Source organism: Diabrotica undecimpunctata, chromosome 2 (genome assembly GCF_040954645.1).
Source record: "Diabrotica undecimpunctata isolate CICGRU chromosome 2, icDiaUnde3, whole genome shotgun sequence".
Classification (NCBI taxonomy): Eukaryota; Metazoa; Arthropoda; class Insecta; order Coleoptera; family Chrysomelidae; genus Diabrotica; species Diabrotica undecimpunctata.
The window spans coordinates 153752597-153769704 of record NC_092804.1 but is presented as its reverse complement, the minus strand read 5'-3'; the positions used below and the strand labels follow the sequence as shown (position 1 = coordinate 153769704).

The 17108-nt window shown below is 30.7% G+C and overlaps 1 protein-coding gene across 1 annotated transcript; it reads left to right on the top strand.

Annotated features, from left to right (window-relative positions):
• Positions 1 to 589: 589 nt before the first annotated feature.
• On the top strand, positions 590 to 16809 carry LOC140433961 (uncharacterized). Its single transcript, XM_072521933.1, has 6 exons — positions 590 to 793; positions 5622 to 6081; positions 8099 to 8221; positions 9505 to 9678; positions 13152 to 13289; positions 16600 to 16809. The coding sequence occupies exons 1-6, from the start codon at positions 590 to 592 to the stop codon at positions 16770 to 16772; spliced, it is 1272 nt and encodes a 423-aa protein (XP_072378034.1). The 3' UTR covers positions 16773 to 16809.
• Positions 16810 to 17108: the final 299 nt, after the last annotated feature.

The following is a 17108-nucleotide window of genomic DNA, read 5'->3' as shown; positions in this document are numbered from 1 at the left end:
TAATTTTTTTAATAAAAATAAAGCACCCACTTTTGGAGAAGAACTTTTTGATGTGTTGTTTATTAAACATTTCTTAATGAAATTACAAAAAGTTCTATCTTGTTTAAATTTTTCTGTAAGCAAAAAACCATTGACTCTCTTAATAACAAAATTGCTTTTTTGTAGGCATGGCCAAGTGGATTCTGGAATTCGAACAGAAGGCGTTTCTAAAGAGTTTCAGATTCTTGAAAAATCAGGGCAAATGGAAACTTTGTAAGTAAAATATATTTTCGGCAGAGTTGGAGCATAAACATTTTATTTTTAGGTCAATTTCTTAAATTTGTGGAAGAAGAATTATAGACGTCTGTCAATTTTCCAAAGCTCTGCTAAGTTTTCCACACTGTGGACTATTTTCTTGTGATGGTAGGACAGTAGAACTGTTAAAAGAAACCAGAAAGGGATTGAAATCAACTTTTTTATTTCAATGTAATATCTGCAAATCGACTGTGGAAGTTTTAACGGATGATCCACATTCGCAACAGACTCCAATTAATACTGCTGTTGTAACTGGAGTAATATTGGTTAGATTAGGATATTCCAATTTAAAAGAATGGTGTTCGACCCTCAATATGCCAGTGATGTCAAAGAGCATCTAAAAAAAACAGAAGAGAAGCTCACGGACAATTTCTATAATACAGCCATGGTGTTGATGTTAGCTGCTGGAAAAGAGGAAGAAAGACTGGCACGAGAATGGGATGAAGTTGATCCAGAAGACAACAAAGCTGTTATTAGTGTAATAGCTGATGCTGCATGGGCAAGAAGATGGTACAAAAACCATTTATTAAGCAATTTTGTCAATCGATTTAGAAAACAGTCTTCAAAAAAACCCAGTTCTGCGGGAAAAGCTTTTCCTATACTATTAAGATCTGTACTAAAAAGTAATATACAACATCTACGAACGGCAATTGATTGTGCTGTCAAATATCACAGGGAAAACAATTCCAGTGACAATCTAAAAATACTTGGTTTACAACAAGATATTGAAAACACTGCGTATCACGTGTTCGACGATCATAAAAATTGTGCCGCTTTTTTTGTCAAAAACAAAATTTGGACCAGGAAATTAATTAGATTCCTGAAATGCAAGAGTGTGGTTTGTTGTCCAATATTATATCATTCAGCAATAGGCTCAAATATCATGCAACAAGTTTGATAAAAAGCGCCACCAATAATAACGCCGAAACCTTCAATTCTGTTATAGCAAAATTTGTTGGAGGTAAACGTGTAAATCACACCATGAGAGGTGGCTATCAGTTAAGGTGTTTAGCGGCAGCAGTCTCATATGATTCACGGGAAAATTATTTAAATAATATATTGCAAAATATAAGCAAAAGTCCAACTGGTTATTACCAAAATTTATTTGCTCAAAAAAAATTTAAAAATGGGTCCAACAAACAAATAGACAAAAAAAATATATTAAAAACAAAGTAATAATCAACCTGATAAAGACTATGGCCTAAATGCAGAAGAGTTAGTTAAGTTGTCAGATGAAGACTTCGAAGCAAAAAAACTGGAATTTTTAAAAAAATTACAAAAAAATATCTCAGAAAGAACAGAGATTTTTAATAATACAACGACTCAAAATAATAGTGCTGCATGGTTTATTGAACGTCAACAACGATTAACCTCCAGCAATTTCGGAAAAATATGTAAATTGCGAGACAAAACAGACAGAACTAAAACAGTGAAAGCAATATTGAATCCAACGTTTTGTGGAAATAGATTTACGGAATACGGAATTGCCAACGAACCTAAAGCAAAAAAATGTTAGAAACAATTTTAAATATAAATATTGAACTATCAGGCCTTTTCAGACATGATGAATATCCCTTTCTTGCAGCTAGTCCTGATGGTTTAATAGGTGACTTAGGCGTAGTCGAAATCAAATGTCCATATAAAGCAAGAGAACTTACACCTGAAGAAGCTATCGAACAAAAAAAACTTCAATGTTGCCAACTAATTGATGATCAATTGCATTTGAAACGAACTGATTCCTATTACTATTAAGTGCAGGGACAGTTATTTATATCTAATAGAGAATACTGTTACTTTGTAATATGGACCCCAAAAGGTATTTTATTCGAAAAGATCTATAAAGATGTAAAACTGTGGGAAAATATGCTACCTAAATTGCAAGATTTTTATTATAATTTTTATCTGAAACAGCTTCTAAAGAAGCATTACACATAATTCTATTATGTGAATTTGATAATAATATGCGTGATTTCTCTTTAAAATATATCTATTATCTTTCACTTCCATATACTTTAGTATTTTCTTCTCTATTGCATCTTTAAGTCATAAATATTTGCTGAAATTGGACATTTAATTTGGGCAATAATATTACCTATGAGTCGATCAGGTGTTGCAGCTAAAAAACGATATTCCTGATGAACAAACATTCCTGATGGGCAAATAACTAAAGCAAGCATTTCGCTTAATTCTTGTACTGCAATGGATTGTTTTTCTATTCCATACGCTGTGAATTTCCTTTATAAGCATTTGAAATAATGTCATTGGCAACCTAATAGACATAAATTCTTTAATTTTAATTTCATGAATGTTTTATTCGCCACATATCAACATTTTCCATTTCAGAATATTTATCATCAAACTGTAATCTACGTTAAAAGCTAATTTGTCTGTAAAAAAAGTAACAAAAAAAAAACAAAAGAAAATGTAAGACATAAACATATGTCTTCCTTTTCGCTTATATTTTTTATTTCATGGTTCATTCGTCTTCTATATTCTCCTTATTCTGTCTTTATTGGGCCGTGTATTCTTATAATTTTTCTTTCAATAATTCTTAGTTTTTCTTCATCTTTTTTCGTAAGATACATTACTTCCGCTCCGTATGCTATCACCGGTCTAGTTGCTCTATATATTTTTGTTATTACACTGTTATTACCCCAAATACTACATTATTTTTGCACTAAAATTTATGATGGAATCAAGTACCAATGTATCCGAAGAAAGCAGGAAAGCTGTAATATTTAGCGCCAATGGAAACTCATTGTGAATTAGTTCGTAATATAGAATTAAAGAGAACCGTAAGTTTAGTAAACACTCGAGGAATATGTGATTTAGATCACCAATAGATACGTTATCACCTTGTTATCACAAATACAGACAGGGCAGCTAAGTATTCCAATTTTATATATGTGGGATGAAAAGCGACGATCTTAGCCCGTGTCAGCAGAATAGCCCACATCGATATGGCTAAATAGGTACTTAAAAGACCTTTCAAATAATGTATTACAACACTCACATTTCCATTTAAAAATTGGAGCAATGATGTCATCACGCTCACATAGATAACGTCAAAAATAAAACGGTATTCTTATGAATAGCCTGTTGTGTGTGTAATAATGAAAATCGAAAGGTTCAGGATTTTTCTTTTCGCTGGCTTACGAAGTAACGCATTCGTTACTTTCATTTGCACCATCCTGTATAGTTAAAGCATTTATTATTGTTTATACATGTCTGAAAAAATCCCCCAATATTAAAAAGTTTTTAACAGAAAAATAATCTAACCCACTACGTTTAACTTAGTTCGTAGAATCTGTCATAAAACGATCCAAAATTGTGTAATAAAATTGTTTGCATAACACAGCCAACGTACTTTCGCTTTCGAAGTCTCTTTTGGCCAGTACTCAAAGATCTTACGACTGGACTGGTTTAGTGATAGCAAGTGTGGGAGTTTTAAATTATTATGTTAAAAACAGTAAGTAACTAAGAAGTTCGTTGAAAATCGCTTGAAAAAATATATAATATGCTTTATATATAAATCTAACCTAAAATGAAAAATATTGTAACTAACTATTGCTTATTTTAAAGGAGATCATGATTAAGGAATTTTCCACTACATATAAATTTTTGTGGCCTCATTAGTTTTCAAATTTTCTTGTTTTTTAACACCAGTTTCTACAACTTTTTCTTAATTTTTTCACAACGTAGTGTTTTTTTTGTTAAGATGCTGAAAACACAATTTTAGTCAAGTGTCAATCAAATGTTTTAATATTTTTAAGGAAGCTCATTTTAAATCCGTATAAGTATTTCATTCTGTTATATCATTATATCGTTGATGTATAATTCCTTTTTTTACTACTTGTCAAGGTTTTTTTTGTTGGAATTCCTTTTTTACTTCTTACTAGTATTACTATATCAGTAAATGCAAGCTATACCCGCTTCTCTTGAAATTTTTCTAAAACAAATTGAAGAGAATGGATGACAATAAATCACCTTGTCTTTCTTAACATCTTATTACGAGCAAGTAAGGATACATTAGGACCAAAACAAACAAACAAGAAAGTCATTGTTAGACAAGGAAAAAACCCGGGTTCGTTCGGAAAAATCACTTTCAGGAGATACCCCAAAATAAGAATCAAGAGCTTTCCCAGGCAAAAAGTTGTTCAAATTTTTTTAAACAGTTTATTTTAAACAAACTTAACAATGCTTTTTTTGAACCTGGACATTTTTTTTAAATTTTTTTGGCTATTCTGAACAAAAAGTTTGTGTGTAATTTCTTTGTAAACTTGTTCGTTTTCGAGTTATAGAAAATTAAATACAAAAAAAAGCAAAATTGCGATTTTTAAAGCTCAAAACCACAACTAAAAGGTTATAATTTGGAGTTCACCAAGAACCTAAATTCAAGTTCAAAGCTTGTTCTATTATTTGCATATAAGTATTTAATTTATTTATTTAAAATTTTTTTTAATCGGTAATGAAGCGCTAATGACAGGATGGGCGCCTGGGCTGTGGCGTTTATAAGAGAGAGAGAAACAAGATCTAGGGCACAAATGTTTGCTGGTTTGAATTCTCATTGTACAAATAAGCGCCAGCCCAGTCATGCGCGGAAAAAAGCCCAGAATTTTCATCAGGAGCTGATAGAAGAAGACTTGGACTTCTTGCCACTTAACGGTTTTAAAAATGATATCTTTTACTTGTAGTTTTAAGCCTTGAAAATCGTAGTTTTAGAGAAAACTTACGACAGATCTTTTTTGTTTATAATGATCTAACAGACCTAAAAAATGAATCTAATGAAGCGCGTATGGCAGGGCGGGCGCTCATTTGTAAAATGAGAATTTAAACTACCAAAAATGTGTGTCCTAGATCTTGATACTCTCTCGTATACAAGCAGCAGCCCGAGTTCCCGCCCTGTCGTAAGCGCTTCATTAAGGATTAAAATACAATATTTGACAATTAAATATGCCCAAAACACTTATCGGGAAATGATAGAACAAGGTTTGAGCTTAAATTAAGGTCATTGTTGAATATAAAAATAATATTTTTTAGTTGTGTTTTTGAGTTTTGGAAATCGTAATTTTGCATTTTTGTTTAGTTTTAAATTGTTTATGACTTGAAAACGATCTAGTTTACAGCAAAATTACTGGATACCTATTTTGTTCAGAATGGTCCAAAAAATTTAAAAAAAAATTGTTCGGACCGAAAAAATTGATTGTTACAATTTGTTTAAAAAAAAAATTGTTTAAAAAAATTGAACAACTTTTCGCCTGGGTGATCCAAAATATATTATATTTTTTTGTGCGTTTTTGGTCTTTATAATATATTATGTCTTTTAGGAGTACACAATTATAGTAATTTTTATCTTAATTCATGTTGGCCATACTATTCCCCCAGGAGAAAATGGTAAAGACCTACCCAATAATTTTCATCAGGAACAATATCAAGCTAGAATAAAAATACCTACAGACTCTGGTACAGCTTCAGGTTGTAAATTCGGAAAAAAACCAGTAAAAATTTATAAAACTGATGGTAATGGAAAAACATTTCTCGACATTTCCTATATAAATGTCGGATATAACTACGAATACAATATTAATTGCGGAACAGCGAGTGAAAGTGAGTCACACTATCCATCTCAAGATGATAATGCTATCACCTACGGGGGTGGACATAAACCTCATAGACCAATTTTTGGTGGACATCACAAACCAGGATTCGGAAATCATCATAAACCAGGATTTGGTAATAAACCAGGATTGGGTGGAAATCACCACGGTACTGGATCAGAAGATACAGGTAAGAATTCTGAAATTAAAAATATATGAATTATTTTTATTTTTCAAAAAAAAATTACAGCTTCGGCTCACTTTTGCGAGTTTATAAAATTTACTATTTATGATCAAACACATTTTAAAATTTTCCTTTTTAAACCGAAGCTTCTATACTGGCTGGCGTTGTATTCCTTTTTTTTTTCTCTACAGTAAAATGCTTTTTATAATAATTGTCGTTTTAGAATAATTTCATATAAATACAATTATTATTTTTAAATATGTTCAGTTCATATAAAAATTAAATTTACTATAACATGATAGTTATTTATTATTAATATTTGGTAAGAATTTGACAGGTTTCTCATAAGTAAACAACGTATGCTTCTATACTTTGTTAATACGTTAATAGATGACGTTAGGAGCAAACACAATAATTTATTGAATTTGTTTAAAATATAAAAAATAAATAAATATTAAAATTACTTTATGTAATTTTAAATATATTGAAGTATTATTATAAATCTAATTTATTATCTTTATTTATTATAAAATGTTCTAACACTTAGTTTATTAGAGTCTTTATTTAATTTATATATATAATCTTACACTTAATTTATTTTACACTATTTACACTATTCTAATTTATATAATTTATTTCCGCGTTACAATTCAAACTCGACTCGATACAAGTATTCTTTTCAGACCAACTATCTACAAGCAAAAAGATCCTCTATATATATTTAATTCACCGTTATCTGAAGTTCCCTCGAACCGGATGGTGACCTTTCTTGAACTTTCTCGAACGCCATGGAACCAAACAGGTTTTTATCGGAGGGAGACCCGTGGATAATTACCTACTACAAAATACGTGTTAGAAAAATATGTTAGCTTAAATATGAGTCATATTTATCGTAACAATATTATTTAAATTTTAAAAATACAGATATGTTATAAAGTTCCTCGCTAGACTTCAGTACCGAACACTGCTCCATAATTTGTTATTTTGATTTTTAAACGTTTCATATTTTTTTTATTTAAAAATACAGACATATAGCATGAAGCTTCATACCAGTCTACAGTACCACTACCTTTTGTACCACTAGACCGCCTACTGTACCACTTTTTTTTAGTCTAGGGTGTACTTCTTTTAGAGATCCTTTATTTATGACTCCAAAATATTAATTTTTGTAACTCTAGAACTAAATGTTTGTTATGTTTGTTATGATGGCTCGGTGCAATTTAATTTTTTTTTAACTTTTCTGTGAAGAAGAATAGATAAAAATTTCGGTAAAGTAAATTTTGATTATCATAACAATATATATATATATATATATATATATATATATATATATATATATATATATATATATATATATATATATATATATATATTGGAAGACTTGTTGATAGCAACTTCCAGTTGCTATCAACAAGTCCTCTTAGACACTTCGTCTAAGGGCCTAGCAACCGCAGTGTTAAAGTCCCAAGTTTCCATGAAGTAAATTCCGCCTATGACTTAAACATCTTAGTTTATTATTGGCCAAAATGTAACTTCAAATTAATTTATCTATATTTAAAGGGTTTTTACCCCGATATTTAATGGCTTTAAACATATAAAAACTATAAAAGCACTGATGGTGGAATATCGATTCCCAAAAGGTTCTGTGATGTAGCCCGATAGGGTTTTTATATTATTACATCTTTTAAAAAGAATTTTTTAAATAAAATTTATGTGATGTTAAATATATTTAGGCTGAGACACAAAGTTTTTCTTCTAAATTTCTTAGATTGTTCTTAATATCGTCTGTTTATTCATGATTAACTTTGTTATAATTAAGCATTATGATTTGATTCAAAACATCATATTTTTTTGCAATGCAATGTTCAACCCACAGGTTAAAAGTATTGTAAAAATTATATTTTTGTGATCATTCACCTATTTGATACATCATAAGTCACAGTTTATTCGATTAAATAATGATATGCTCCAAGTATATTCATACTTTTTACGTTAACGTAAATCATCCTTTATATTTTTATAGATTTGGAAGAAAACCATAATAATAATAGACCAAACCGACCATTTCTCTCTAACTTTTTTGGAAACAGACCATTTCAAAATCTTTTTGGACAATCACATCAATCGTCAGAAGCACAACAACCAGGTTAGTATGTTAAGTATATATCCAAGAAGCCCAAAATTCTCTTATATTTCAGGATACTTAAAAAGCGCAGAAGAACTAATTCTTACTAATAATTAAATGATTTATTCATTAACTGATGACATCTGTGTAATTAAAAAGAGAAATTAATCGTACATATGGTTATTACGAGTATATCTGATACATTTAGTTTGGTTTTTGTTGTCAATGTATTATCCCTCTCTAATTTAGTTCTTATTATTTCTGTTTTTTTTTTCAAATACACATTAGTAAAAAGGCTGATAATATCAAAACTGACTAGTATATTGTTAGGATTGTAATTTATTTCTACTAGTTTTTAAAGAAAATGCTGTAATTTTTTTTTGTAATATGTGCTAATGGTTCTATTATATCCAGGAGTAACTTCTACATTTTGTTGCAAGAAGAACCTAAGCTGCTGCAAATTAGTCTAAGAGACAAGTTTTCTTTGTGTATTTTTGCTACTTCACATAATTAAGGTGTCCTTCTATAGTGGGTATTAGTGCACACACACACACACATACACACACATACACACACACAAACACACACACACACACACCCACACATACACACACTTACACACATAATAGTAATCCTCGATCTGAATGATACTTGCATCCAGTAGAACATTTGGGTATACAATTCATTGGGGTGAGGAGGATTGGTCCAGGTCAAGGACGAATCTCCATGACCACCCTTAAAGCACGCTGAAGCGTTATGAGAGGCTACTATCATAATAATGCTTGTTACGTGAGAGTCTTAGGAAACTTGTCGTCTTCTACACGTGAAGTTCGTGTTCTTCTTTGATAATCTATCCGGTATTCCTTAAATGAATGTAGTGTTTTGTATATTTAATTTTCCAATGATTTTGGTTGGATCATTTTATTATCCATTTGTGACTAATTCTTTGATTTTTTTCCTGGAATTGAATTTTGTCCATCATTACAGTTGCGCTACGCTTGTCAGTCGGTAATATTATTATGGACTCGTCTTCTTTGAGAACTTTGATAGATTTGAGTTCCTTTTGACTTACATTTGCTTTTGATTTTGTGCTTTTTTCCACTTCCATTTTGCACAGTACAATATAGTCTTCCTTTTCATGTGTTGCTAGTTGTTGACGTTTTCATCAGCCCTAATTATATCTAATTACGGAACTTAGGGGCACATTATAGTAAAATTTAGACCTTTTGCATTTCTGATTTTTTATATTCATGACGTAACAGTTTCTCAAATTTTTATTGATATATACGAGATTTATGTTGTAGGTGTTTTCAACAACATCGTTACCAGTGTCACCAGCATATTCCCTTCTCCTCAAGAATTTGGACAAGGTTTAGGGGACGGTATTTCATCATTTATCCTAACAATACCTCAAATAGGACAAAGTTTTCAGTCATTGTTACCTAATTTTGGTAACTTTTTTGGTAGTGCACCCGCAGGTAGTATATTCTGTATATAAATAAATAGTTAAAAGTTGTTATCATACTCATATTTATAAAATTCACCAAAAAAGTTAATTAATCCGCATTTATTTAAATATACATAATATGATATATGAATGTGCATATACACCAACAGAAGAAGAAGAAGAAGTAGAAGAATATTACGACGATTTAATGTATTTGGCCATTTGACATTTAAAGATTTGACATTTTTACGGTATTTTCAATTATTTTACTTTCACCGCTAAGCCAGGGTAAGAATCACCTCAACATTTTTTAATAGCAATGTCAAATAAACTATCTTTTGAAAACCCTTGCATATTAGCCTTTAAATTTTTATATTGATAATATCAGAAATTTAATCAGAGATTTTAATAAGTTTCAATTTTTAAAAAAAATTTAGTTTGCTAAATATGCGAAATCTATTAAATCGAATTTAATGAAATTTGATAGGTTATTTGATTATATTATACAGATTTTTATAGACCAATTATGAAGGTACTGAGTACTATATGGTACTATCTAAGTGGTTGAAAAAATTGAATGAGAAAAGTCTTATTTTCCTTTCTTTTTTTTGTATTTATTGCTATTTTGTAGCAACGGTAATAAATTAAAACATTTTTAATCAATCGTATCTTATAAAAATTCAATTGTCGCTATTTTATTTTGTTAGGACTTTGCTCCAAAATGAATTAAAGGTATAAGCATGAAAAGTAGAAAAAAAAAAATTTTTTTTAGTAATTTTTAAATATTTTAATTTTTTATTAATGTTCCCGACTTATTTGAGAGGGAAGATAAGTCAATTATTATTCCTGAACTAACCAATAACGTAGATTTTCGGCCGAGGAACCAGTAGTATTTTTTGAATTTTATTCTTAATTGCTTCCACTTCATCCAGATGTGTCATCCATGTTAGCCACTTGTCAAGGTGTAATCCAAGATATTTTACAGTATTATTTTTAGGAATGTTCTTGTTAGGGATTAGGAGGTTTGGAGTTTCTTTGTGACATTTAATAAATACCACGTTAACTGAGTTTGCTTCGTTGATCTTTATTTTCCATTTCTTAGCTCATACTTTAAATAAATGTATGGTTTGTTATAATATTTCAGCTGCTTGTATGGAATCTGGGTTTTCAACCAGATCTGCAGTGCCATCTCACTAGAATGTTGAGATTGTGGATTCTTCTCCAGTTGGTAAATCAGCTGTAAAGATTTTGTAGAGAAATATGGTCCTAAGACACACTTTCTTCGTATCTTGCATAATTTCATAAAATAGTCTTTCTTTGAAGTATGATTTTAGTATCGTGTATAGCGGCTGAGATATTGCTTTCTTCAGTTTAAATAATAATACTGGATGTCACACCTTGTCAAATGCTTGACTAACATTCAGAAAAATGGCGTTGCAAAAGCTCTTTTCCTGGTTTCCTGGAAGGCTGATAGTACCTTTTCTACCACCCTATGCACTTGTTCAGTTGTGCCGTGTATTTGGCGAAAAGCGAACTGATGAATAGGTATAATATTGTTGTTCTGTATTTCACAAATATAGATGTCCTTCAAAGAATAAACCAAGAACGCCAACTTTTCGAAACCATCAAGAAAAGGAAAACGGCGTATCTAGGTCACATCATGCGAAATGAAAAATTCCAGTTCCTTCAACTTATAATCGAGGGTAAAATTGAAGGCAAGAGAGGAATGGGACGCAAGAAAATATCCTGGCTCCGAAACATAAGGCAATGGACATTGGAGTGCAATGGAATTAACGACATACAATCTCTGATACATATTGCAAGAAATAGAGAATTAATGGAAAATGTGATCGCTAACATCCATTAGTGGATTTGCATCTGAAGAAGAAGAACTATTCCAATAATTAGTCTACTTACAATGACTTTGTTTGTGACTTTGGACATAACTAGTATTAGGCTGCTGGGTCGGTAGGACGTAATCCCATGTGAAGGTTTTCCTGGTTTTGACATCGTAATGATTTCTGCTAACTTCCATTGTGCAGGAAAATACTGTGTTCTTAGTAACTGAGTTTATGATTTGTCTTAGACTTACTCTTCATTTTTTGAGTAGATTATTTAACATGTTGGCCTTTATCAGATCATGTCTAGGAGACGTCTTTTTATTGAGGTTTTTTATTAGACTTTATACTTCTTTAGGAGTTGCCCATTTGAGTGAATCATTCATTTAATTAGGACTGTCTAAATATTCATAGATGTCATTTTCTTCATTTGGCCTGTTCATTAGCGGCTGATATACCTTTTTTAAGTGCTTTGCAATAGCACATGCTTTTTTCTGATCTGTCTTCTTGCCTTCGTAGACGATGAAAAGTCATTTAATATAATCGAGATGTGGGCCATAGAACAAGCCCTAGAACAAGAATAGATTCGAGATATAGGTAACTAATATATAATATATATATGAAAACGTAACTATGATAGTACAATTAGAAAAAAATACAAATCCCATTCCCACTAAACGTTAATTTCAACAAGATAAACCACCTCAGATTCGCTGACGACATCGAGATTATAGCGAGCACATTCGAGGACAGTACGTCGGCCTAAAAACGAATATGGCAAAAACAAAAAAAATATGACAAACACAGACGATCCTAAACGTTTAACCATAAATGGTAATGAGATAGTACAAGTCCAGGAATATATCTACTTAGGCTAAATTCTGAAATTTTACAAAGAAAACCAAAGTGCGGAAATTACTAGAAGAGTAAGATTAACATGGGCAGGATTTGGAAAACTCAGTTGGATACTGAAGAACCGCAAAATGCCTCAATATTTGAGGAACGAAGTGTTCAACCAATGCATCCTTGTTATCATGACATATGGATGTCAAACCTGGACCCTAACCAAAACAAATACGAATAACCTAGCCACAACACAAAGGGCAGTAGAAAGAGCAATATTAGGTATACAACTGTCAGATAAAAAGAGGAATGACTGGGTAAGATCGAAAACAAAAGTTGAGGATATCACAACAAAAATTTCCAAACTTAAATGGAGCTTCGCAGGACATACTGCTAGAAAAAAGGACCAACGTTGAAACGCGAAGAGAAAGATCACATATGAGATAGGTAGACGACATAAAAAGAATAGTCGGAACAAATTGGAAGTATGTTGCTCAGAACAGAGATCGATAAAATAAGTTGCTAAAGGTCTATGTCCAAAAATGGATGATAGAAAGCTAAGAAGAAGTCTCTGTTACATCAACTTTAAATGCAATAATTTTTAAATATTTCGTTTTCTCTTTTTGGAATTAAATGTTTGTGAATGACATATTTAAATCACAAATAATCGTTTTCGATTGAAAAATAACGAATACAGTATTAAAATTACTAAATTTGAAATGTTCATTTTTTATTTACTTTTTGGTGAGTTTTTACCTTTAAAAACTATTTATCAATTTTATCTCCTGGTATCTGCAATTAAAAATAATAATTTGTTATTCAGTACAGAATATACCTAATCCACCTAATCCTGTGGACCCTGGGGAAATACCTGGGGATATGAATTACAACGATGAGATAAAACCAGTTCACGAAGATCATGATCCTGTTACAGATCCCTACAAGAATCGTCTCCGACCCGGTCAGTATTTGGTAGCTTCACATCCACTGTTCGGTAGCGCCACATTTGACTTATCACCCATTAACCCTATCAAACTTTACCAACAATTTACTGATGAGGTGGCGGATTATTTTGAAGATTTTTTTTAATTTAGAAGATAGAACTAACTACATGTTTTCATGAGGTTACTCTTATTGTAAGTTTATTATTACCATCTATTTTTAACTATTAACAATTATTTTTATATAAGGGAAAGTGGCACGAAAGATCCAGAATTGAACGATACCAAGAAAATAAATATATGCAAAGGTTATATGAGGTGTTATTAACACTCGGTTAATATCAAATTCTAATCTTTCTGTCTAATTCTAATCGGACTAAGTGGAAAAGCATGCGAGAGGCCTATGTTCAGCAGTGGACGTTAGAGGCTAGTTGATGATAATGATGATTAATCTTTCTGTACTTATTGTCGTATTGTTGTATTACAGCTGATAATACTGGAAAAAAACATTTTTGTTCTGTTGCATGAAATTGTGTGACTAGTTTTGGGGTATTTTATAAAGTCTGTTGAAAGACTTTTAGAAACAATTCAACGTCTTATATGCAGAGAAACTCATTGGAGAATCTTGGAGAAAAACGCTAAATGGGCGTCGGTAAATTTTTTTTCATCACTGACACTAAGGTGAAGTTGACGCCAGAGCCTGATGAAAATAGTAATGCGACCAAAGAAGTTGTTAATATCGCCATGCAAATAAATTTTGAAGTGGATAGTGATGACGTTCAATAACTGTTGGATTCTCACAATCAGGACAATTGATGAACTCAGAATAGAAATGCAGAGCTTGATCGTTTGGATCCTGTTCAAACTGAGGATCAAATGCCGATTGGAAACTTGACTAAATGCTCTAGTTTAATTTAAAAGGGATTACAAATTTTAGAAAATATAGACCACAACGAAGAGCGCATTTCTTCTACAACACAAAGAATAAAAAATTATTAGCCCACTATGCTATACTATGAAATTTTGCAGGAGAAGAAAAATTGAACTCTGCTAACTTTCACTGCAGGACATGGGACAAAAATACCTTGCTTCATCCGACGTTCAAACCACAATAATCTTTCTTTTCCCGTTCAAAACCTGACTTCCTTCACTTCAATCCCTCCTTCTTCTTTTCACCAATCAGGCACACACATCCTACATACTACCCTATCTCTTTTGACCAATCAAGTTCTTAATTGCTCTGTATGACACTATGCAAGTTCTTTTATCGGAAATTGTATGTAATTCGGCACATGATTGGTCGAAATTTCGACACATAAAAAAATAGAACTGCAGTACCTGAGGACCCCAAGCCAGATGCTACTGATTATTTTTTAAAATACTGTGGTTCAAAAATGAAAGAAATAAAATGTCCCATTATTAAAACTAAATTGGAAACCACAATTTTTAAACATATTTAACAGGCTGTAATGGAAGACAGAAATAATAAATAATTTGGTTGTAATAATTTATTTGTTTTTTCTACAAATTATGTGTTTGAATGGCATGCTCTTGAAATTCTACTCTTTTATTTGGAGATATAAAATAATCTTTAAACTCATCACGAATTTTTAAAGCGGTTATGTATTGTTTTTAGTAATACATCTCCTCCTACTTTCAGTAGTTCCAATGCTATTTGATCCAATCCCTGTGATTTATTGTTTTTCAATTTGGCTACTGCTGTTCTAATCTTGGTTATTGTTGGTGTGCACTTTTTTCTGATGTCTGCTTGGTCTAATTGTATATCAAAGTTCTCCTCCAGCCGCCATTATGACAGAAGTTTTACGTTTTTGCTTTTGCGGCTTTGCGCACAAATTGGCGCATTTCTTGTACAAGAAACTGCAGCGGACACAAATTCTTGTATCGTTTTTGATATAAAAACTTATACGCTTGTATGACACTATACATTTTTTTGTTATATCAGAAACGATATAAGAAATGATACAAGAAAATGCATAGTGTCATACGGCCTTTATGATATCACACAACCTTGGTATTTCCAAATTTTATATAAATAAGATCTTTTCTTTGTTTCCAAGTTTCATGACACAATACAGCTAATACTACTTCGGTTATTGTATACTTATCCCTAAACACAAAACTTTTTAATTCTTTGTCCAATTTCTTTGTAAACAAAAGACTTAAACCTTATATTTTAAAGTTGCTATCTTTAGGCTATTAACATTGATCGTTATTGATAATTCCTCTATTGTTTTCATATATTAACGTACAAATATCTATTCTCCTATTTGCCTACTTTCTACTAAATTAGAAAAACCATTACTCATTCAAACATTTGAATTTTACAAATCTAATATTTCTATTTATAGGGTGAAACGACTTTACTGGTCGGTGAATTAAATTTTTTATTAGATTTCAATAAATTCAAACCATAACAATATATATATATATATATATATATATATATATATATATACAGATTTGGAAAAATTTTTACGGAACATAGGATTTTTAATACAATAACTTAGACCCTCTGATTTGCAATTAACCAGTGTAAATTTGTATATAACGTCGCGATGTTTTATAATTAATTCATTTGTTCCACTGGAGTCTCAATTCATGCCGCGATGCTGCCAGTGTAAGTGTAAAAACGAAACACAGCTAGAGTGCATGTCAATTCGCAAAACGTACGTATTTATGTAGATATGGAATTTAAAATATTATTTAACAAAAAAAAAAATGGTTATGTTTTATTGCCAAAACTGCTTGAAAAAAAGTAGATTTCTAAAAATAAAAAGAATTTCAAAAATAAAATAATAATAATACACTCTTTTTAATTTCAAATTATAAACAATATTTGCTTTAAGGATAAATTTAATAATTCAAATAGTATCTAATGAACACAAACAAAATTGATGTTAATAAAACATTATTTATTATCTGCACAAAATCGGACTTTCAGGAAAAATCGGTAGACGGAGCAACACTGTTGGCGTGCCACATACGCTACTACAAACCACAGAGAAGAGGCAATCCAGTGGAACAAATAAATTAGTTATAAAACATCGCGACGTTATATAGAAATGTACACTGGTTAATTACAAATCAGGTAATCTTAGTAATTGTATTAAAAATCCTATGTTCCGTAAATAAAATTATAAATGTGTGTGTATATATATATATATATATATATATATATATATATATATATATATAAATATATATATATATATATATATATATATATATATATATATATGTTATATTTTCAATAAGTAAGTACATTGTAAGAATAAAGTTTAAACTAATATGTATATCGTTTTATTTTAGCCACAAACTTTTATCCAAAATACCAAAATTATTACTCGAGAACCAAACAAGAGAACTACCAAATTTCAAGTAGAAGTTTCGTTCGAGATGAACAAGAAATGGTCAATTCTGGATCCTTTGAGGGACGAAGAACTCAGTATAAAGATTACCGTAATATTAAATTTCCTTCTTAAGAATTATATTATATTGAGAATATTGAATACAGAATCATAAAATATTGTTTTACCTTTTTTTAACATCAATCCCTGCTAGAGAATCATTTTTATATGGCACAAAATGCAAAAATACATATAACAGTTATTTAAAAAATACATACAACAGGAATTAAAAAAGAAGATAGTCTATTGCCAATAATATTTAAGGAACAAAAGATTAAAGGTGCAATTAAATCAAAGCGAATCCAAACGAACGAACGAAGGAACAGATTCGTAGGTTTTCCGCTTTGTCATTTGTTCCCTACAAAGTAGTACTATTTAGATTGTAGCGAACGTTGTTAGGTCAAGTTACAA

Bases quoted from the DNA above. Each gene is read 5' to 3' on its own strand.
- LOC140433961 (XM_072521933.1), top strand. From the start codon at position 590: ATGGTGTTCGACCCTCAATATGCCAGTGATGTCAAAGAGCATCTAAAA. The intron at 794-5,621 runs GCAAGAAGATGG...TATGTCTTTTAG, and splicing joins TAATAGCTGATGCTGCATGG to GAGTACACAATTATAGTAAT. The intron at 13,290-16,599 runs GTCAGTATTTGG...GTTTTATTTTAG, and splicing joins CAAGAATCGTCTCCGACCCG to CCACAAACTTTTATCCAAAA.